Source organism: Rhinopithecus roxellana, chromosome 8, assembly GCF_007565055.1.
Source record: "Rhinopithecus roxellana isolate Shanxi Qingling chromosome 8, ASM756505v1, whole genome shotgun sequence".
Taxonomy (NCBI): Eukaryota; Metazoa; Chordata; class Mammalia; order Primates; family Cercopithecidae; genus Rhinopithecus; species Rhinopithecus roxellana.
The window spans coordinates 71,032,788-71,055,263 of NC_044556.1; the positions used below are offsets into that span (position 1 = coordinate 71,032,788).

The 22,476-nt window shown below is 40.9% G+C and overlaps 1 protein-coding gene across 4 annotated transcripts in view; it reads left to right on the plus strand.

The window, feature by feature from the left end:
• Positions 1-4,464: 4,464 nt before the first annotated feature.
• Positions 4,465-22,476, plus strand: part of LPGAT1 (lysophosphatidylglycerol acyltransferase 1) — a 93,651-nt gene continuing 75,639 nt past the window's right edge. Inside the window, exons 1-3 of one of the 4 annotated variants that reach the window (XM_030935634.1) lie at positions 4,465-4,723; positions 4,966-5,113; positions 5,985-6,249. In XM_030935634.1, coding sequence (XP_030791494.1) covers positions 5,042-5,113; positions 5,985-6,249 — 337 coding nt within the window. In that variant the 5' untranslated portion in view covers positions 4,465-4,723; positions 4,966-5,041. Of the gene's footprint in view, positions 4,724-4,867; positions 5,114-5,984; positions 6,250-22,476 lie in introns of those variants that run through there. The other 3 variants (XM_030935635.1, XM_030935637.1, XM_030935638.1) reach the window with 3 other exon arrangements.

Sequence of the window (22,476 nt, forward strand, 5' to 3'; positions counted from 1 at the left end):
AATAAACATAAATATAAATAAATAAATAAAAAATAAAATAAAATATCCAAGGTGATGCCAGTGTTGGCAGATGTAAATAGCAAGGCTGTAAAGATCCTCAGATTATCTGCCCCAGATCACACGAAGATGCATTTTAAAGCAAAAGATCCCTGAGTCCCACTCCAGACCTATGGGATCAGAATCTCTGAGATGGGACCCCAGAATCTGCATTTTAACAAACTCTCTAGCAGATCTGCATATACACTGATATCTGAGTTTAAAAGAACCCTAGATGATTTTTATGATTAGACCTGTTTATGAGTAGGCAGCTTTTTGAAATAATGTCATTCAATTCAGCATAACATGGAGTAACCGAAACTACCAAAACTTAAGAAATTAAACAATGTATTAATATAACTTGAATGGTTCTAAATTTTTTTAAATCCCATACTTTAAGCTGCAGCATTTTAGCATCACTCTTTTGCCCATAGCTTTGTTTGATTCTTAGCACTTAGAGCAGGAGAACCTCCCCTGCTCCACTTTGCAATTTCTCATGGCTGTAGGCTTGCCAGCAGCTGGTTCCAAACAATTCAGATCTCTACTTCAGCTTATGCTTTGAAGATAAAATTTAAGAGAAACAAAAGGTTTGAAATTGTGTTTCATAAAATATTTCTTGAAGAGATTTCAAGAGAAAATCACTTGTAAAGAAATTCTTTCCTTAACCTTATTCTTATTTCTTTTAACCAATAAGTACCTTCTTACTTAAGGGGGTTATTGATAGCATCTAACAAGATTGTGTGTGTGTGTGTGTGTGTGTGTGAAAGAACTTCGTCAACTGAAAAGCGCTAGAGAAACGCAAAGTGGCATGACTTTCATTACAACAGAGTATTAGCCAATGGGCTTAGCCCCAAAATGATAAATTAATCTTAAACATACCGTTGGAGTAGGTACGGAGTGAAAAGTTCTGCTCATATCCCTTATGATTTAAGCTGATGTGATGAGAAGCATGGAAAGAGCCAAGCTATGCTACAGAAGGCCTGGATAAGAGGGGGGAATTTAACCCAGGTAAGGACAACTATAGGGTTTAGAGGAAACATTAAACACCACTATCAACCCTGAATGTCTTGTTAACCTCTGATATATCAGATCATCAGGGAGTAGGTAGAGCCTCCCGAGTAGCTGGATTTACAGGCGGGCGCCACCACACCCAGCTAATTTTTGTATTTTTAGTAGAGACAGGGTTTCACCATGTCGGCCAGGCTGGTCTTGAACGCCTGACCTCAAGTGATCTGCCTGCCTCAGCCTCCCAAAGTGTTGGGATTACAGGAGTGAGCCACCACACTCGGCCAAGTGTGGATGATTTGGCTCACCCTGTCTAAAAAAATTTTAAGGTTATAAGCCCTGGAGCATTTTATATAAAAATAATTATTGACGTGAATACAGAAGAGAACATCCACATATATTTCCATTTTTTGTTTGAAGTTAAAGCTGACAACAGTCAGAATGCATGACTCTCTCGGGCTGCTGATTTCAAGCTTGCAACTGTTTCCTAGTAATGTTGGGGGCCTGTGCCAAGTCATTGAAGGTTATTGCTGGTAGGTTTCTCCCTAGACAGGAAATAGTTCATTGGAGCTTTAGTACAGAAACCAATACAGGTAGGTAAAAATGTTTTTATAATTGCCACTAGGAAAAAGACAGGGCCCAGGGGGTACTCTTCTGCCCAAGGGAACCTCTCCCTGGTTATAACCTAATTTGTTGTGTGTACGTGGACCAGATGGGTGGAATTAAACCTTCTAAGGTATTGTGGCTAGATTGCTAAGGTATTGTGGTTAGATGTGAAAATGACCAGCGATTCCAAGAAATGTAAGAAATTCTCTTTGTCTTTCAAAGGACCATTCTCTGGTGGTTCAAATGTGGGCTTTTGAAACAGAAACAATAACATCTGTGGCTATAAGGTGGGGTCTGTTTGTTTCCCTCTTTTCTCTATTGGGGTGTACATGAAGGTGTTGAACTTGTTGGCTTCACGTTTGTGTTTTGATAAAGATGGCTCTAAAGTAGTAGGATAGGGGACTAGAAGCTAACTAGTCATTGAAGAAGATCCTTGTTTTCCACAGAACAGTCTACCCTGGAGAACTGGCTGTTCCAACCTTCCTGTTACACTCATTCAGAGCATTCATACATCTCTCTGTCGATGGTGCAATAAAATAGACTATGGAAGAATCTCAGGAGGCTTCCTAAGTAGTTGAAAGGAGGCCGGGCAAAAAAGTTGTAGTATAGGCAAGAGGAAGGTACAACTAACTAAAATGAACTTCGAAATGTGAGAAATAAATGCAAGCATCATCTGAAATTGTTCCCTTAAGTCAGCTCTAACAGTTTCTTATCAATAGATAAGGATAGGAGCTGAATTATCTTGAAACTGTGATACAGTGGTCAGAAAGTTAAGAAGATAACCCCTCTCCTACACCTTTGGCACAAAACCAGGGCATATCTATACCTGGAACATAATGTGTTGTACTGTTTGTTGAGCTTCAAGAAAAGTCTAACGAGGTTAGAAGCAGTTAATAGAAGGACATCTGAAAAGATCAAGGAGATTAGGTGTTCCCTATTCCTTTCATGAGGAGATACTGAAATGGCAGAATTCTGCTGCGAACATCCAATGAGAGATGGTGATTAGCAAGCCGAGGGGATAGGCCTCAGAAGAAACCAGACCTCCCCACACTTTGATCTCTGACTTTGGCTTTCAGAACTTCGAGAAAATAAGCTTCTGTTGTTTAAACTACCCAGTTTGCAGTATTTTGTTATGGCAGCTCTAGCTGAGTAACACACATGAGAATACATATGATCAAATGATTTAAAATTATTAAGGGTCTAGAAAAGAATGGGATCATCTCAGAACACCTCTAGGTCAGGCCTTCTTAAAGCAAGGTCTGCATACTACTTGCATCAGAATCACCTATGATACTTTTCAAAAAGCAGGTTCTCAGGTCCAGTGGACCTGAATTATTCAAATGTTCTGGTATGATGCCTAACAATCTGTCTCTTTGGTAGACACTTCAAGTGTTGTTTTTGTACACTAAAGAGCCAGAGGTCCTGCCCAACCTCTGGCTCTTTTCTGAGCCTGAAAATGAATTCTGGGCTTGGTACTAATTGCATTTCATCAAGTGCTGCTGTGTCTGGTCCTCTGGCAGATGGTCCCTGATCCAGGAATCACGTGTAAATCCCATTGTAGGTTATCTCTCTCCAGGTGTCAGCCAACGTTTATGCAGCATGTGGGAAAACTGAATGGGATGGACCAGATGGAATCCTTAGAGTTTATTCTTGATTCTGGAAATAAATATGTGCCTCACCTATCTTACTTAAGAATATAATGACATATTTTTAACAATAAAGTATACACATTATCTCTCTCATGAGATTTATTTAAAGATCTTACTACCTTGTCAATAGAGAATGCAAGGAATAGAATGGGGCGTATCTTTCCTTCACCTGTGGACCTAAGAGGAACTGAAATTAGAGAAAGTTGAGAGTCCACAGCAAACTCTGTGATGAACATTTTCAAAGCAGGCAGAATACGTGGCATTCTGATTCAAATATGGCAGTTCCCTAAGGAGTGTAAAATCTGCCTGCCCCTATCCCCTCCATTTACAAATGTGCTTAAGGGACATAAGGTTTTATAAACAGGGTTTTTAAAAACTGAAATTTAGGCAGATCATTTAAGAATGTTCAAGGGGTAGGTCCATGGACTATTTCTCTATTTTCTTTCGGGTGGTCCAGCCTTTGAACCAGAATGCAGCTGTAGTATCCCAAGTGACGGGGTCTGCCAAGGAGTTCCCATGTCCACCGTTTTTTGTGGTTTAGGTTTTTCTTTTTTATTGGTGGGGCGGGGGGCGGGTGAGTACTTACTTAATGCTAGGCACTTGGCTGTTTTTTCCTTCTTGACTAGCCAGATTTCAGTTTCTCTGTGTTGGCTATTCATTCCCACTGAATTTCTTGGTGGGGTGATGGGGGGGGGGGCGATGAATGGGAAAGTGGAATTGCCATTAATGTTGCAGGTGCTTTCCTGAAACAAGACTTTTGACCCTAAAAAGAATGAATTTGAAACTCTAGACAATAATACTCTGAAGAGGTTAAGAAGAAAAGCCATGAGTGCAACTGGGTTTCATTAAGAATGATCAAGAAGACATTTAGTCTTCAAGGAGACAGGTTCCTAGTTTGGGCAGAGAAGAGAGCCCTAACAATAAAACGCGGCCGTGTTGGCTGAAAGGGGGCTCTCAACTGAAACCAAGGCACTCCTGGAGTGTGAGGATGGGTGTTCATTCCCAGACCTTTCCGAGCGGCCCCTTCCCTCAGTATGTTCTGGACTCATTGAGGTCCTGGCCGAGCGTCCAGGTAGCCCCGAGGGCCCCGACTCCCTGGCGAAGGGGTAGGGGGCGCGGGCCAGGCGAGGCAAGCGGGCCAGGCAGCGGCGGCCGCGCTTTCCTTAGAGGGCGCTGTGGGGGCGGCTCCGCCGCAGTCCCGACTCCCGCCGCTTCCTCCCGCCGCCCCTCCCCGCCAGTCCCGGCGAACGCGGCCGGGCCCTTGGGAACCGAGTCTCGGCGCCACCGGGGAACGGCCGCGGGCCGCGCCACAGCCGGAGCGGGGCAGGGCCCCGCCGCCGCCTTCTTCCGCCGGCTCCGCTGCCGGCCATGCATTCTTCCGGCTCCTCTGACTCCCAAAGCCCCGGCCGGGGCCCGGCCAGCCCGAGGTAACCCCCGGCTCGGCGGTCGCAGGCCCCGGAGCGGCAGCGGAGCCGGGCCAGGGGAGGCGCTGGGGGCGGGAAAAGGGGTGTCGCCGTCGCGTGGCCCGGGCAGGCGGCAGCGGCCTGAGGGACGAGGGCGCGGTAGGCCCCGGGGAGGAGGCGGGGGCGCGGGGCATCCGCCCGCCTCCCCGGGACCCGCCCCGGTGACAGGTCCGGCCTCTGAGTCCCCGCCGTCCCTCTGTCCGCAGGCAGTCGCGAGGGGAGTAGGGCGCCAGCGCGCCCGCTCGCGCCGCGCCTCGGGCCGCCTGGGTCGCCGCCGCGTCCATGACCGCGACCCCTCGGCGGGGGACACCCGCCCCCGCGCTCCGCAGCCGCCCGCCGTCCGCGCCCGCCGAGGTGAGCCCAGCGCGCGGGCCGCGCCCGCCGCCACGACCCTTCCACATCCGCGGAAACCGCTGCAGGCTCCACCGGCCCCCGGCGCTGCGGTCGCCTCTTCTCTGCTCCTTTCATCATCCCTCGCTTCCCTGCCCTCTGGTCGGAGATCTCATTCTCTTCATCCCCAGTTCCTTGGCTTTTACCTCTTTCTGGCTTTTGCTCCCCTCCCCCTACTCCTGTCCTTCCTCTTTTTCGCCTTATAACCCCCTACTTTCTTCCTCTCACCTTTTAAGCTTTTTTTCTAGGCCCCCCCCCCATTTTTTTCTTTAAAAAAAAAAAAAAAAAAGGAAAACAAAAACCCTATTGCTACAAATGAGAATTTTGAGGGTAACTCTTCGCTAGAGCCAGAGACCTTTTAAAGGACTGCATCAGTGTGCAGGAATGGTGGTGGTGAGGAGACCCAGGTCCTCAGTATTTGGGAAATCTGATCGAGAGGACTCTGTTTCGGTCATGTCACTCGTGTCTTCAGTTTGGATATCCTGAGGGTGTCTGAAGCGAGTGGATCTATTTTTCTAAGTCCAATAGACGACCGCAGTGAGACACAGCGCGGGGACGGTCACCAATTACTGAATGGGAATTGTGTTACCATTTGCTAAATATATTGTGACATACTCCGTGCCTCGGTGAACAGCTCCCTTGACCTTGTGCGGCTCCTCCTCCCTAGCTCTCTGTCCCCCTCTGGAATTTCCCCTGAGAGATCACCGAGGTCCTACACCCGGAAGGCTTCGACCCTCGCTTTTTTATTTTGTGCTGGGGGCAATTTCTATGTTGGTGACTGTTTAGATATGTTTTATGCATTTTCCTTTTTAAGTGAATTTTTCTTTCACCCCAGAAAGACAGGACGGAGTCCAATGTGAGAATGGCTATGACTTTGGAAGAAGCTCCGTGGCTGGGCTGGCTCTTGGTGAAAGCACTGATGAGGTTTGCCTTCATGGTCGTCAACAACCTGGTTGCTATTCCATCCTACATCTGCTATGTAATTATACTTCAGCCCCTTCGAGTGCTGGACAGTAAGCGGTTCTGGTATATCGAAGGAATCATGTATAAATGGCTTTTAGGAATGGTGGCTTCCTGGGGATGGTATGCTGGATATACAGGTAAGAGTGAGAACACTTTTGTTTAATGCATAAGAAAAGATTTGTCAGGAGCCATGATTAAATATATGTTACACTTTGGGTTGAGGATGCTTTCATGTCTTCACTGTTGAAAAAAAATAAAAAGAAAACAGTTCTATTGGGTTTCTCTTCAGAATCTCAGGAAGACTGATGTTTTCAGAAGTATAATTTCACAATTGTGTATTGGTAAATTTCAAAATGTTTTTACTGTGATTGACATACATTGATGAAAACTGGTCTGCAAAAGCTCTGGTAGAGGAATAGGAGTGCATTGCATAGGACTCGAGAACTTATATAATGAAGATGTAAGATATTTCATCTATTTCATGGAGGATGCCCTTGGAAATGTAGAAAAATGATGGAACCATATTTGTGCTAAGATAGTTTAATAAGTTTCTTCATCATTTAATGTGATATTGTACTGTTACCATTTTGAGCAAGCAAAATGGCTTTCTTTTCTCTTATGTATGTTTTGTTTACTAGAATCTATATTTTATCTCATAAATCTGAGAGTATTAAATATAAAAAATAAAGTTAACTTTGTTAAGCTAATTTATCTTCTGAGTGTCTTTAAATAGATTGTGATTTCTGCCTTTAAATTGCATTTGGGGAAGCAAGAGTAACACTATTCAGAAGTGGACTTTTATAGAACTAAATGAGAAGTGTTTATTTTCTGAGGTAAACCTTGTATGCTTTGAGAACTTATGCCCTTGCTGTGAAAATTCTGTATCGTTTATTGTATTTATTTGATTTTTTTTCCTTAAGAATTAAGATAATGAAAAAAATCATAGAGGTTTTTTGCACTTGTCAGATGTGGAGGCTTTTAGCACAGAAATTTCTACCAGGCAGGCTCCTTGGAGATCATGCAGATGCTGTGGTCAGTGGAGGCTGTAGTTCATAGCTTGGCAGAGTGAGGAGGGGTACTCCCAGGGTCAAGCAGTATGGCAATTCTCCATTTGAAATTCTGTCTCCCTCTTTCCTACCCAGGCTGCACCTGCACGTTTTATCCACACACACAAGAGAAGGACTGATAGTGTACAGCTTTTGTGGAGTCTGACAGACTCTTGCTATGTCTGAGTGCTCTCAGTTGCCCCAGATGAAACCTTTTCTCCTTCCAGCAGTGCCATTTATTATTATGCAAGAGCTAAAGCCCCTGGGATAGTGTATGCATTGCTTCCTTGTCATCTGTCTTGTTGAGATTCTAGTGCTTTTTGGATATAGTAGGTGAGCTTCTAGCCCTTTTTTACTACTTGGTGGTAGCAATAGCAGTGATAGAGAAAAAATGAAGTTCTAGTCTATGGTGCTGAATTCTTACCTGAATTGCACTGCCATCTTAGAGTTGCTTGGCTTGGTATAGTTTGAGCATTCCCAAATATATGTTATATGGTACTAGTGGCTTTATTCTTGTATAGTATGCTTAAGTTTGCTTGTTTTAAATTAGCTTATAGTGTTTTCAGAAACGTGTTCTAGAAGTTCATTCTGCTAAACAATGAAATTACTGAAATGTTTGTGCTTGTGTATAGTGTATTTAAATGTTAGCATGATGGGAAGGTAAAATTAATTTGGCATTGACCTTGAGATTAGGAGTGCAGTGGCGCTGCTTAAAGTCAAAGTTAGTTATCCTATGGCCATAGCATTTTTAAGCATGTATTTTTAAGCATATTTTCTTGGGGTGTCTCTTCCTTGCTGACTATGGAACTGTGTAATTTCTTTTGCCACCTGCTTGGAATGTGGTCTTGGCATGATCTGCATATTTTAGTCTCTCTGAAGCATCTGCTCTTCTTCAGGCTACTGAATTTTGACAATTTGATCAGTTTGTCTCATTTAAATATAGACTGTTTTAATATATGTATTTTAAAAGGTTTTCCTATAGGTAGAATACTTGATTTCAGAGGGCCTGGTTATAGTCTGATCATAACAGAAAATAATCAAGAAGTCAAACAAATATAGGAATGAATTTGGTTGAAAACCTCAGCTGAGTTTAAAGAAGCACATCTAAGCAGAGGTTGATGAACAGGTGTACCCATAAAATAATCTCAGGGGTTATATTAGCCTTTCTTTAGATACTATATTTCACTTCTTCCCTTTACATCAATAGGGGGGTGGGCTTGTGAAGTTCTTTTTTCCCTATGCCCAAGTTTCACAGATGGAAAATTGAACATTGCCAAAGGAATTCTGCTCAGCAGATTAAGTATGTTCATGTTTTAGAATAAAAATTGCCAAAACTTTGTTGTAAAACCACTTGTGAGGAAACCTTAAATACTAATTAAGAAGCTAAAAATTGAATATTGGTATATTGGTATAGAATATATATATATTTTTTCCAAATTGTGACATTCAGTGTAATATGAGTGAATTATTCAGCTCTGCTGATGAGGACTTACGCTGATTATCTAACCTACACAGCCCCATATAGTAGCCACTGGCTGCGTGTCACTATTTAGATTTAAATTAATTAAAATGAAATAAGATGTAGCATTTAGCTCCTCAGTCACACCAACCACATTTCAAGTGCTCAGTACTAGGTGGCTAGTGGCTACTGTATGGACAGTGCAGATACAGAACACTTCTATCATCACAGCAAGTACTATTGGACAAAGCTGATATAGTAAGCATGGTTTTCTTTTCTTAGAGAAACTAAATGTTATCTTTATTAAAAAAATCTTTCCTTAGTTCTAAACAGATTTCTTTTGTAAAAGACAAGAAGTTTTATTAAAGTTTTATTAAACCGTCTCTTAACTCATCACAAAAATGAGCCCTTTAAATTCATACATGCTTCTTGGATGGGGAATGGTGAGGCCAGTAAGCCCAAGAACATAAATGAACATTCTTGTACTTTAGTTTGCATTCTCAGAGCTGGGGAACTGTCTGTAGACACAGAAGATGGGAAAGGAATTTTCTGGTCTGTTTCTGACTTTAAGTTACACATTTTAAAAAGTACTCTGAAGACACTGGGGTTTGTTCATCCCTGGCTTGCTACTAAAGTAGTAATGATTGTTGTTTTCACATTTTCCTTTTTTTTTTTTTTTTTTTTTGAGATGGAGTCTTGCTCTGTTGCCCAGGCTGGAGTGCAATGGTGCAGTCTCGACTCACTGCAACCTCCACCTCCCGGGTTCAAGCGATTCTCCTGCCTCAGACTCCTGAGTAGCTGAGACTACAGGCGTGTGCCACCACACCCAGCCAATTTTTGTATTTTTAGTAGAGATGGGAGTTTCACTATGCTGGCCAGGCTGGTCTCGAACTCCTGACCTTGTGATCCGCCCACGTTGGCCTCCCAAAGTGCTGGGATTACAGGCGTGAGCCACCGTACCTAGCCTGTTTTTACATTTTCTTTAGTAGGAAGTGCTGTACAGATATCTCATGCTGAAGAAACATTTTATATTGCCTTTGTCTTAATATTTCAAGGGCAAACCAAAAGAGATACTAGCTTAACTAATGATCCACTTCTGCATGCTTTATTTAGATTTAGGATAAATCAGTACCCCACTACCCCCACCCCGGAGTTTAAGTGACGATTGGCAAATTTGAGAGAAAGGTTTCATACCAAACAAAATATATTCTATTTATTTAAAATGGTTGATTTTTATTTTCATTTACTTATTTTAGTAAAGGAATTGTCATCCAAACACATTTAATTAAAGTCTCAGCCAGGCACAGTGGCTTATGCCTGTAATCTCAACAACTTGAGAAGCTGAGGTGGGAGAATCACATAATCCCAGGAGTTTGAAGTTACAGTGAGCTGTGATCATGCCACTACACTCCAATCTGGGCAACAGAGACCCTGTCTCTATTAAAAAAAAAAAAAAAAAAGAAAAGAAAAAAAAAAGACTGTGCATGAAATACTTTAAAAATGTTTATGTTAATAGAAACTGCAGAATTTTTATTTTTATATAGGATGAGAATCATGGGCCAAAGTCTGACTGGAAGGGAGCTGGGGTGCCAGGGGACTTGCTGCCAACCTGTTTTTATGTAGCAAACAGTTTTCCTTAAATTGAGCATTATTTGGGGAGGCTTTAGGGAAAGCTGATGGAGATTACGTTTAGTTACCTCCTACCCCCCAACTGACAGCTGCTATGTCTTTCTGGGTTATTTGATTATTTGATAGTGTCCTGCTTTTCGAGGAGGGATACATATTCATTGTGTGACAAAAAATAATTTTTAGGAATTATTTCTGACCTTGAAATTCTACAGAAAGTTTCAAAAATGTATTTTGAGAGCAATATCTTGTAACCTCCGAGCCATAAAACCAATTTAGTATGTGAAGATGAACATTTTAAGAATGTGAAATAAAATAGAATTCAATAGAATACATTAGAAGTGCATGTGTTTATACTGAGTGGTGCTGCAGAATGTGTTTTTTACTATGAGTACAGTCAACATTTGAGAGGCATTGTTCTAATGGAAAGAGCACTGCGATTTTGGAAAACTCTGGGAGTCGGTGGTCTAGCTTTAACTTTAAATCTGTTCTCACTGATAGGGGTGAGATCCTTACCTACTCCGTGCCCAATGGATGGATCTTCTTTATAACCCCAGGGTCTGATTTGTTACCTGATGCTCACAGAGTACTCCATAAGTGTCTAGTTCTTAAATGATCCTTTCTTATTTTTTTGTGAGACAGTCACACTCTGTTGCCCAGCCTGGAGTACAATGGCACAGTCTTGGCTCACGACAGCCTCTCTCTCCCAGGTTCAAGCGATTCTCATGCCTCAGCCTCCCTAATAGCTAGGATTACAGGTATCCACCACCGAGCCTGGCTAATTTTGTATTGTTAGTAGAGACAAGGTTTCACCATGTTGGCCAGGCTGGTCTTGAACTCCTGACCTCAAGTGATTCACCCGCCTTGGCTCCCATAGTGCTGAGATTACAGGCGTGAGCCACTGCACTAGGCCAAATGTTCTCTTTTCCTTTCCTGGTTCTGAGATTCCCTAGCTGCCTACCTTTCTGAAAGGTCTATTAGCAAGGTCACTGCAATCCACAAAATATGAAACCTTGAATCACATCATGTTTAATATATGTAATCTCTTACAATACATTCGTTAATTTTTTTTGAGACAGATTCTCACTCTATTGCCCAGGCTAGAGTGTGGTGGCGAGATCATAGCTCACTGCAGCCTTGAACTAGTGGACTCAAAAGGGATTCTCCTGCCTCAGCCTTTCGAGTAGCTGTGACTATAAGTGTGCATCACCGTGCGTGGCTAATTTTTTTAAAAAAGTTTTTATAAAGATGAGATCTTGCTGTTGCCCAGGCTGGTTTTGAACTCCTGGTTTCAAGGGCTGCTCCTTCCTTGACCTCCAAAAATGCTAGGATTATAGGAATGAGCCACCATGCCTGGCCACATTTACTAATTTAACATACCTTTATTGAACTTCAGTTATCTGTGGGAACAGGTACACTGGAGGTACCTGATAGGCACAAGATATAATCACTGACTTTAAGGAGCTCACAGCAGCCTTGTTGGGGAGACTGCACCAACAATGAAAATATACAGGGGTACAAAGGGAGGTAAGAGGAAGGGCTCCTGATCTAGCCTCAGTGGTGGGGGCTGACAGGGAGGGAATAGGGGATTTAGTGAGAGGCTTCGAAGGAATTTGAATTCCTTTGAATCCTTAGTAATTATAATTCATTTAAAAGATGCAATGTGTATCTTTGTGGTGATGATATTAGCTGAGATTTATTGAAAAATAAACCAGGCAGTGACCAAAATGCTTCAGTCACTTAATGATCATATAAATTTTATCAGGGTGGTACTGTTATCACTTCTCCTTTTGTTATGGATGTTGAAATTGAAAGAGGTTTCACAGTTACTTCCCCAGAAGCATTAACTGGATTGATGTTGCCACAAGTTGATTTTTGTATTTAAAGAGCCAGTACTGACCTTTAGGTAATGTTCCTAGAGTGTTTCTTAATTTTTACTAGCCACATGCCCTTTTGCTTTTGAGGCATGAAATCTCTTTCTGAAGATACAACTCTTTAACATCTGAAAGCAATATCATAGCTATAGATTTCTTCAAGAGGTTAAAAACTTGGTGCTTCAATGGAAATGTTGTAGTATAATGGAAATTTCATAAAATCTAACTTCCTTAAGGCTCTCTACTCATGTGGAGAACAAAAACTCCACTGGAATTTTGGTTTTGGTGCTTGAAAGTGGATTATCATCAGAGTAAGGAGTTACTACATGATGTTAGGTTGACAACTGATTTTTTTTTTTTTTTTTTGAAGTCTTGCTCTGTCACCCAGGCTGGAGTGCAATGGCAAAATCTTGGCTCACTGCAACCTCCGCCTCTTGGGTTCAAGTGATTCTCCTGTCTCAGCCTCCCGAGTAGCTGGGTTTGCAGGCATGGACTACCATGCCCAGCTAATGTTTTGTATGTTTAGTAGAGATGAGGTTTCAGGCTGGTCTCAAACTCCTGACCTCAAGTGATCCACCCGCCTCAGCCTCCCAAAGTGCTTGGGTTACAGACGTGAGTTACTGCGCCTGGCTGACAACTGATCTTGACATAAATCCAGGAGAGGAGTTTTCAGTACAGTGTTTCGATTTTTATGTGGAAAATATATCATGAAAGGAAATATTTTTCTTCTCCATCCCTGTGATAGGTAATTAAAGGTAAATATTACTAAATGCTGTAAACTCAGCAATCTAGTGGTACTATACATTTGATGTCTGGTCTTATTTCAAAGATAGTTTATAATTGAATAATTTATTTTAGATACTTATTTTGAAATATGTATAATGTTGCATACATACACCTTCACATACACTATTACAGAAGCTCAGGGGGCAGTATTTGCAATGTTTGTAGTAAGACCTCAAGTTCTGGAGTCAGAAAGAGCTGGGTAGAGTAATTTTTGGTTTATTTTTGTTTATATTTGCCTGGCATATCTTTGCCAATCCTTTTGTTTTCAAACTCAAACTTTTATAATTTGCTTTGATTTAGATGTGTCTCTAGTATATAGGATGGAGTTAGGTTTTGCTTTATGAGTGAATTTGAAAATCTCTGTTAATATGAGTTGAATCCATATTTATATTTATTCATATGTCAAAAATTTATCATGGTTCTGCCATTGTATTTTATGTTTTCTATTTATATATACATATGAATGTTAAGTCGTTCACTGTGTAGTATCTTTTTCTTTGCTTTTCAGTTCTGATGTTTAGGAAGGTTTGTATTTCAGTCTTGTTACTTTATATTCTTAGTTCTCTATTGATAGTAACCATTCATTCTCTTCTATAACCAGAGGTAAAACTCTTTTTAATCCTTCTCTCTTCCCCTTTCTCTTCTTCCTCACCCAATCTTAGTCAGTAATATTCATTTAAAATAGCATATACATCTGTGCTATTATGTATACTTATGCTTCTACTACTTGAGCTTTAAGACTATGCACTGCTGGCCGGGCGCGGTGGCTCAAGCCTGTAATCCCAGCACTTTGGGAGGCCGAGACGGGTGGATCACGAGGTCAGGAGATTGAGACCAACCTAGCTAACGCGGCGAAACCCTGTCTGTACTAAAAAATACAAAAAACTAGCCTGGCGAGTTGGCCGGCGCCTGTAGTCCCAGCTACTTGGGAGGCTGAGGCAGGAGAATGGCGTAAACCCGGGAGGCGGAGCTTTCAGTGAGCTGAGATCCGGCCACTGCACTCCAGCCTGGGCGACAGAGCGAGACTCCGGCTCAAAAAAAAAAAAAAAAGACTATGCACTGACTCCCAGCTATTACATCAAGGTAATCAGTAAGCTTATTATACTTCTCTCTGCTTTCTCCCTTCTTTCAATTTATGTTATTTGAATTTATACAGTGTTATAGCCTATAATATTTGCATTCTGTTTTATCAACCTCATTTCCATCTGTTTTTGTGTTAATTCTTCAGTTGAATGTAATGTTCACCCGGGTACTTTGCGCAGAGTCATTCTTTGGTTGGCTGAAGTTTATCCTCCAGCAGTTTCTCAATAAGGGCTCAGGGGAACAAGATGGGGATATTACTCTTACATCATTTTCATAATTTGTCTTTTGTTGCTTTATATGTTTTTTGTTTTTTGTTTTTTTGAGATGGAATCTCACTCTGTTGCCCAGGCTGGAGTGCAGTGGTACGTTCTCAGCTCACTGCAACCTCCGCCTCCTGGGTTCAGGCAATTGTCCTGCCTCAGCCTCCTGTGTAGCTGGGATTACAGGCATGCACTACTACGCCCGGCTAATTTTTGTATTTTTAGTAGAGATGGAGTGTTGCCATGTTGACCAGGCTGGTCGCGAACCCCTGGCCTCAGGTGATCTGCCCACCTCGGCCTTTGAAAGTGCTAGGATTACAGGTGTGAGCCGCCACGCCCACAGCCTGTTGCTTTATGCTTGAAGGATAACTTAGCAGGTTATAAAGTCCTTGGCTCACACATTCTTTTTTTGAGTATCTTACAGGTATTATACAAATGTCTTCTGGCATTAAATGTTATATGAAGCCAGATTGAATTTTTTCCTATTATTAATGATTTGGTCTTTTTGCCTGTCTGCCAAAAGGGATTCTCCCTTTATCTCTCATATCTAGTGACTTTATTCAGATATAGTGGTATTGACTGTTTAGCTCAATTTTTAATAGTACATGTATGCCTTTCTAATATTTAGATTCAAATGTATTTTCATTTCAGGAAAGTTTTCTTTAATCATATCTTTAAATATTTACTTTGTCTCATTGTTTTGGTTTTCCTTTTTGGAGACCTTAGTTATATGTATGTTGAATCTCCTTTTTTTTCTTATGTCTTTTGTATCTATTTTTCCTTTAATCCTTTTAAACACTTTTTCATTTGTTTCTCTCATGTCTCTTACTGTATTTTCTGCAATGTCTCTTCTTTGTTCACCTGTCAGTTTCTTCTTCATTTCTGTGATGGCTTTGTTTATTCTTCTATTTTTTTGTTGTTGTTGTTGTTTAGTTTTGCCAATTCATGCTTCCCTATTCCTGTTATCTAGACATTTCTCTGTTGAGTTCTTGTATTTCTTATTTGTGGTCTTGCTCGTAGTGATGATGGCTTCACTGATTTTCTTAAAATCAAGCAAAATTATTCAGTTATAAATTTTGTCTTCTCCATTGTAATTTTTTTTTAGTGTCGGTACATTATCTGTCATTTTTCTTAAAGTATCTCTCAGTCAGTACCATGCCAGTTACCTTTTTTTCCTTGTGATTTAATGAATTGGATTTACCTCAATCTGTTATTTGTAGGAGGTTTGGGTGGGGCCAGGGTAGATTTCCGGATTTCTGCCTCAGAGGTAGTCTTTTTCACATATGAAACTGGGTGTGTTTCTCTGTGTTGCCACAAGTCTTCTGCCTCTCCAAACCAGAACAAGTCTAGAAGGCGTTTTGCCACTAATTCTGAACTTCCCACTCCTTCCTTTGCAGCTATGATTGGACATGGCTCCAGCATGCCAATGCAAACCACCCCCCCACCCACCTTTTTTGTTTGTTTGTTTGTTTGTTTGTTTTGAGATGGAGTCTCACTCTGTTGCCCAGGCTGGAGTGTAGTGGTGCAGTTTTAGTTCACTGCAACCTCTGCCTCCTGGGTTCAAGCAATTCTCTGCCTCAGTCTCCCGAGTAGCTGGGACTACAGGCGTCTGCCACCATGCTTGGCTAATTTTTGTATTTTTAGTAGAATTGGGGTTTCACCATGTTGGCCAGGCTGATCTCGAACTCCTGACTGCAGGTGATCCACCTGCCTCGGCCTCTCAAAGTGCTGGGATTACAGGCGTGAACCACTGTGCCCGGCAACCCTTTTCTTTTTTTTTTTTTTTTTTTTTTTTTGAGACGGAGTCTCGCTCTGTCACCCAGGCTGGAGTGCAGTGGCCGGATCTCAGCTCACTGCAAGCTCCGCCTCCCGGGTTCACGCCATTCTCCTGTCTCAGCCTCCCGGGTAGCTGGGACTACAGGCGCCGCCACGTCGCCCAGCTAGTTTTTTGTAGTTTTTAGTAGAGACGGGGTTTCACCGTGTTAGCCAGGATGGTCTCGATCTCCTGACCTCGTGATCCGCCCGTCTCGGCCTCCCAAAGTGCTGGGATTACAGGCTTGAGCCACCGCGCCCGGTCCCGGCAACCCTTTTCTTAAGGAAATGTATTGTAGCTGTTGCTTTCTGAGATCTGCCACTGTCAGGCCCTCCTCATCACATGCCACAGTGTCTTTCCCTATAAGCTGTTCTCCACCGCAGCATAGATTGCCTGCCTTGTTTGATCTCAGCCTTGCTGTCAGGTACTTTGGTGGTTTTATTTTTTAGGTTTAAAGTTTTTGGCTTTTTTGGTGGTTGTTGTTGTTGGAGACAGGGTTTTGTTCTGTCACCCAGGCTGGAATACCATGGTGCATTCCAACTCACTACAGCCTGAAACTCTGGCCTCAAGTGAGCCTTCCCACCTCAGCTCAAGTAGCTAGGACGACAGGCATATGCCACTATGCCTGGATAATTATTTTAATATTTTTGTAGAGATGGGATCTTACCAGGTTGCCCAGACTGGTCTCAAACTCCTGGCCTCAGGCTGTCCTTCCACCTGGCCTGCCAAAGTGCTGTGATTACAAGCATGAGCCACCGCACCTGGGCTGGGATTTTTATATTTTTGTTTTTCTCCTAGGTTTTCTGAAAAAGCAGTTTTGTGCAGTTTTTTCTCCTTGTTGCTATCTGTATTTTCCCAGAAGATTCATGCCTATAATGCTACTATGTCTATACCAAAAAGTACAACACAAGATTTTTGTTTAACTAATTATAATTCAAATAGCACTGTCAGCATCCTATTGTACATTGGTTGATTATTAGAAAATGGAGAGCAATTTTGCCATCTAATTAATTTTCTTTGAGGTTTGTTCAAAAGCATAAAGTAGCCTCCAAAATGTATTTCTTTTGTCTCCCAGTGGTTTCCAAACTGTTTTGATTCTTAGACTGCTTACCAGTGGCATATGTTTAAGACATCCACTCTATTTCCATTTGGCTGCAGTAAGAAAATATCATCAAAATGAATGGAAGGAGTGAGTTACCTTTGGTAGCTTAGTAAGGAGTATGAAATAAACGTGACATTAATACAGTGACGCTCTAGGGTCTGGTCTGCCTTGAGAACTTTAAAGATCACTAGTGCCCCCCAAAGTTTGACAAATATTGTTACATATGAGTTGATCATTCCTAATCTAAACTTAGGATTTACTGAATACTTAGGCTTTGTTTTAGGAGTTTCTTTTCAGAGTTTGCAAGTTAGTGGCCGTATTCAGAAGCTGGTGTGTTTTATTTAGTCTTAGCACTAGTTTAACTTAAAAAAAATTAGTTGTCAACATTTCAAATTTGGGAGATTTCACAACACATGAAAACAAATGCCACATTTCCAGCTATTCTTGAGAAATTAGAGATCCGGCCATGCTGAGCCCTCGTTCCTGCATAGTAACAATTTGCTGGAGCTGCGTGATGACCACCCCCTTTACTGTCCAGTTTATCCAAGATCCTGCTGCTTCTTGTCTTGTTTTGGGCCTACTTTACTCATGAAGAGTACTTGCTTGGATCCCAGAGACTTAGGTGATGTTCATTCCTAGCTACTTGGGAGGCTGAAGCAAAAGGATTGCCTGAGCCCAGGAGGTCAAGGTTGCAGTGAGCTGTGATTGTGCCATTGCACTCCAGCCTCGGGGACAGAGTGATATCATATCTCTCTAAAAAAAAAAAAAAGAAAAAAGAAAAGAAAAGAACCGCTATGAATCAAGTATCTAATGCACATTTTGCATGTGCTTTTAATTAGAAATTTGTATTATTTGACACTAAGTGAAAAAAATTATAAATTTAAATACATCAAGATGTTTCTGAATCATAAAAAGACAAAACTATGTTCAATACACCTTTAGTGTTACACTCATATGTACATATATATTTTTTAATTGGGATATAATTCACCTACCATAAATTAATCATTTTAAAATATATAATTTAGTGGCTTTAAGTATATCCATACAGTTATGCATCCATTACCATTATCTAATTCCACAACATTTCATCACCCTCAAAAGAAACCTCAAACGCATTAGTTGTCACTTCACGTTCTCTCCTACCTTTAGTTCCTGGCCACCACTAATCTATGTTCTGTCTCTATGCTTTTGCCTATTCTGGACATTTCATATAAAGAGAATTATATACAATATGTGTCTTTAGTGTCTGGCTTTTTTAACTTAGCATTATGTTTTTAATATTCACCTGTATTATATGTCAGCACTTTATTCCTTTGTGTGGCTGAGTAATATTCCATTGTGTGGATAGACACACATTTTATTTATATATTCATCAGCTGAACATTGGGTTGTTTCTGCTTTTTGGTTACTGTGAATAATGTGGCTATGAACATTCATGTAGAAGTTTTTGTGTGAATATATGTTCTCAGTTCTTTTGGACTAGGAGTTAAATTTCTGGGTCATATGGTAATTCTGTGTTTAACTTTTGAGGAGCTGCCAGACTGTTTTCCATAGCAGCTGCACTATTGTACATTCCCACCAGCGATGTAGGAGAGTTGTAATTTCTCCACATCCTCACTAACACTTGTTATTTTCTGTTTTGTTTTTTTTTTATTTTTATACTAGCCATCCTAAGTGGGTGTTAAGTGGTATTTCACTGTGGTTTAGATTTGCATTTCTCTAATGACTATAATAATCTTTTCATGTGTTTATTGGCCATTTGTATGTCTTCTTTGGAGAAATGTCTATTCAAGTCCTTTGTCCATTTTTAAATTGGGTTATTTTTCTTTTTATTGTTGAGTTATAAGAATTCTTTCTGTATTCTGTATACTAGACCCTATCTATTTTTTCATTGGTTATTTATGCTTTTAGTGTTCTGTCTAAGAAACCATGGCTTAATCCAAAGTCATGAAGATTTATATCTATGCTTTCTGTTGATTGTTTAGCAGTTTTTGTTGTTGTTGTTGTTGTTTTTGTTTTTTGAGGTGGAGTCTTGCTCAGTTGTCCAGGCTGGAGCGATTCTCTTGCCTCAGCCTCCCGAGTAGCTGCGATTACAGGAGCCCACCACCACGCCTGGCTAAGTTTTGTATTTTTAGTAGAAACGGGGTTTCACCATGTTGGCCAGGCTGGCCTCAAATGCCTAGCCTCAAGTGATCCACCCACCACAGCCTCCCAGAGTGCTGGGATTACAGTTGTGAGCCACTGCACCCGGCTGAGTTTAGCTTTTGTATTTAAATCTTTGATCCATTTTGGGTTAAATTTTCCATGTAGTGTGGGGTAAAGGTCCAAACTTCATTCTTTTACGTGTAGATATCCGGTTATCCTAGAAACATTTGTTGAAAATGATTTTCCACATTGAGTGATCTTGGTACCCTTGTTAAAAATCAATTGACCATAGAGGTATGGCTTTACTTCTGGACTCAATTCTATTCCATTGTTCTGTATGTCTATCCTTGTGCCAGTACCACACTATCTTGATTAGTTAGTGTAGCTTTGTAGTAAATTTTGAGTGTTAAATAATTTTGTTGTATTTTAATTTTTTAAAAATTCATAATTCTGGCCAGGCACAGTGGCTCAAACCTGTAATCCCAGCATTTTGGGAAGCTGAGGTTAGGAGTTTGAGACCAGTCTAGGCAACATAGCAAGACCTTGTCTCTATAAAAAATTTAAAAATTAGCCAGGTGTGGTAGTCTGCACCTGTAGTCCTAGCTACTTGGGAAGCTGAGGTGAGAGGATCACTTGAACCCAGGAGTTTGAGGTTGCAGTGAACTGTGATCTTACCACTGCCTACTGTAGCCTGGGCAGGAGAGCGAGACCCTGTCTTTGAAAAAAAAAATCCTTGTCCTTTTTATTATGTATTATGATTTTAATAATAAGGCTAGTTCATGACATAGAAATACTAATTTAAAACGGTTTTGGATTTTAAAGTATTTACTGAGTTAGAACAATGTTTTTCAAGAATTAATATACATAATTGGGTTAAATGACCCTTATCTCTATGTTGAGGAAATGTTTACTAATTATGTGTTTCATTGTTAGGAATAGCAATAGTTGCTCTTTACCCTCTTTAAAAAGCTGGACATCCGTTGTAGAATTGTGTTTATTGTGTGACTGATCAATCAAATTTTTATCGACTGCCTACTACCAGTTAGCAAAGTTATTGATTTATAAATACTGGGCTAGAGAGTGTGATGTAGATTAATTCCTACCAAAAGGACTTTTGGCATAGTTTTTATTCTGGTTGTTTTTGATGGATTTTTTTTTTTTTTTTTTTTTTTTTTTTAGGTGGATTTTTGCTCTTGTTGCTCAGGCTGGAGTGCAATGGCACGATCTTGACTCACTGCAACCTCCGCCTCACAGGTTCAAGTGATTCTTTTGTGCCTCAGCCTCCCGAGTAGCTGGGATTACAGGCATGCACCACCAAGCCTGGCTAATTTTGTATTTTTAGTAGAGGTGGCGTTTCAACATGTTGGTCAGGCTGGTCTCGAACTCTGGACTTTAGGTGATCTGCCTGCCTCTGCCTCCCAAAGTGCTGGAATTACAGGTGTGAGCCACCCCACCTGGCAATGGATGGTTTTATGAATAGTTGAGTTTGTTATGAACTGCATGTTCAAAATGCATTTGTGACAAGTTTTTTGAAAAACAGAGATCAATATATACATTTCCCCCTACTATGATGGTTCCATTTATTAAAGTTAATTGAGGTCCTTGAAGGGAAGAAAATTAATTGGAGTCTAAATTTATAAGTATAGGTTACAAGGATAAGGAACAAGAATGTCATTTGGAATAATTGTTGCGGGCTATTTTATACGGTTGGGATAGAACTTGTTTTTGTATATCAGACTCTGATTTGAGCAGCCGTTATAAAGTGTAAATAATCATTCTAAGCTGTGTTAAGCCTCAGATACTTGTATATAGATGTATTTTCAACAAATAATAGATACTGCAAAATAAGTATGATATTAGAGGTAGCATGATGTGTTGGGAAAAATCATTGATTTTTGAGCTAGTATGAGGTTGGATCCTGTTTCTACCACTTGCTAGTTGTATCTTTGAGCTAGTTGCTTAATTTCTCTGAGCTTCAGTTTCATCATCTGTAAAAATGGAGGTTATGAAACTTGAATATAAAGTGAAACATGGTGTTTGGTACTCTATAAATGATAATTTCATTATTAGTATGATCATTATTATATTAATGCCTAGGAAAAGAATTATGTTAACCTTTTGGGAAAAGGCATGTGTAAATGAATAAAAACTAACCTATGAGGTAGTCTTAGAAATATATCTGAGGCTACTCAGGCCTAGCTAGTAGTGTAGCTCAGTCAAGTTCTTGCTTTAATCAATCAATAAAAATAATTTAGGCCATAGTCTAAATAAAATATTAACTAATTAGATTTTATGTTTGTAAATTTTGCAGTGCTTCAAAGCAATTTATTAATTCAGTCACCTATTCTAATGCAAACTTTTGAGTGCCTTCTCTGTGTCAGATATTGTGCTGGTGGCTGGGAGTACAGTGGCAAACAAAACAACATAGTTCCTGTTCTTAAGAAGTTTACAGGTTAGTGTGGGAGACAGACAACAGGAGTCACGTCATAACCATGGAATCACATGTGGAAAGGGCTAGGAGAGGATGAGACAGAGGACTTGATCTTGAGACTAGTGGTACCAGGGAGGGGTGCCCTTGAGAGAGGGACCTTGAAATTGAGACCTGAGGAATCAGTAGGAGTTGGCCAGGTGAAGCTAGGAGGAGGGACAGCATGCACAAAGGCAGAAAAGAATTTGTCATGTTTGAGGAACAAAGGGAAGGCCAGTGGCTGCAGCAGGGAGGGAGTGAGGGGGAGAGGAGCTTAGTGTTTGAGGGAAGCTGATGAGGCCAAATCCTTTAAAGCCTTGTAGTGCATATTAAGGATTTTGAAATTTATCTTAAGAGGAAACCATCAAAGAGTTTTAAGTAAGGGAATGATGAAATCAGATTCTTATTTGTAATTCTACTCTGCAGCTTTGTAGAAATGAACTCAAGAGAAGCCAATGTGTGTGGCCAGGAGACCCTGTGGAAGATTCTCACCTTATCAGGTGAGGGTGATAGTTGGTTGTCTAGTGATGATGGCAGTGGAGATGGAAAGTGACCTGATTGGAGAGTTTTACAGGAGGGAAAATTGTCAGGACTTGCTTAGAGATTAGACCTGGAGGATGAGGTAGAGAGAGAGGTGACCAGGACGCCCCTGAGGTTTCTGGTGTGAGCTGCTGGGTGGATGGGGAAGCTCAGAGAGGAG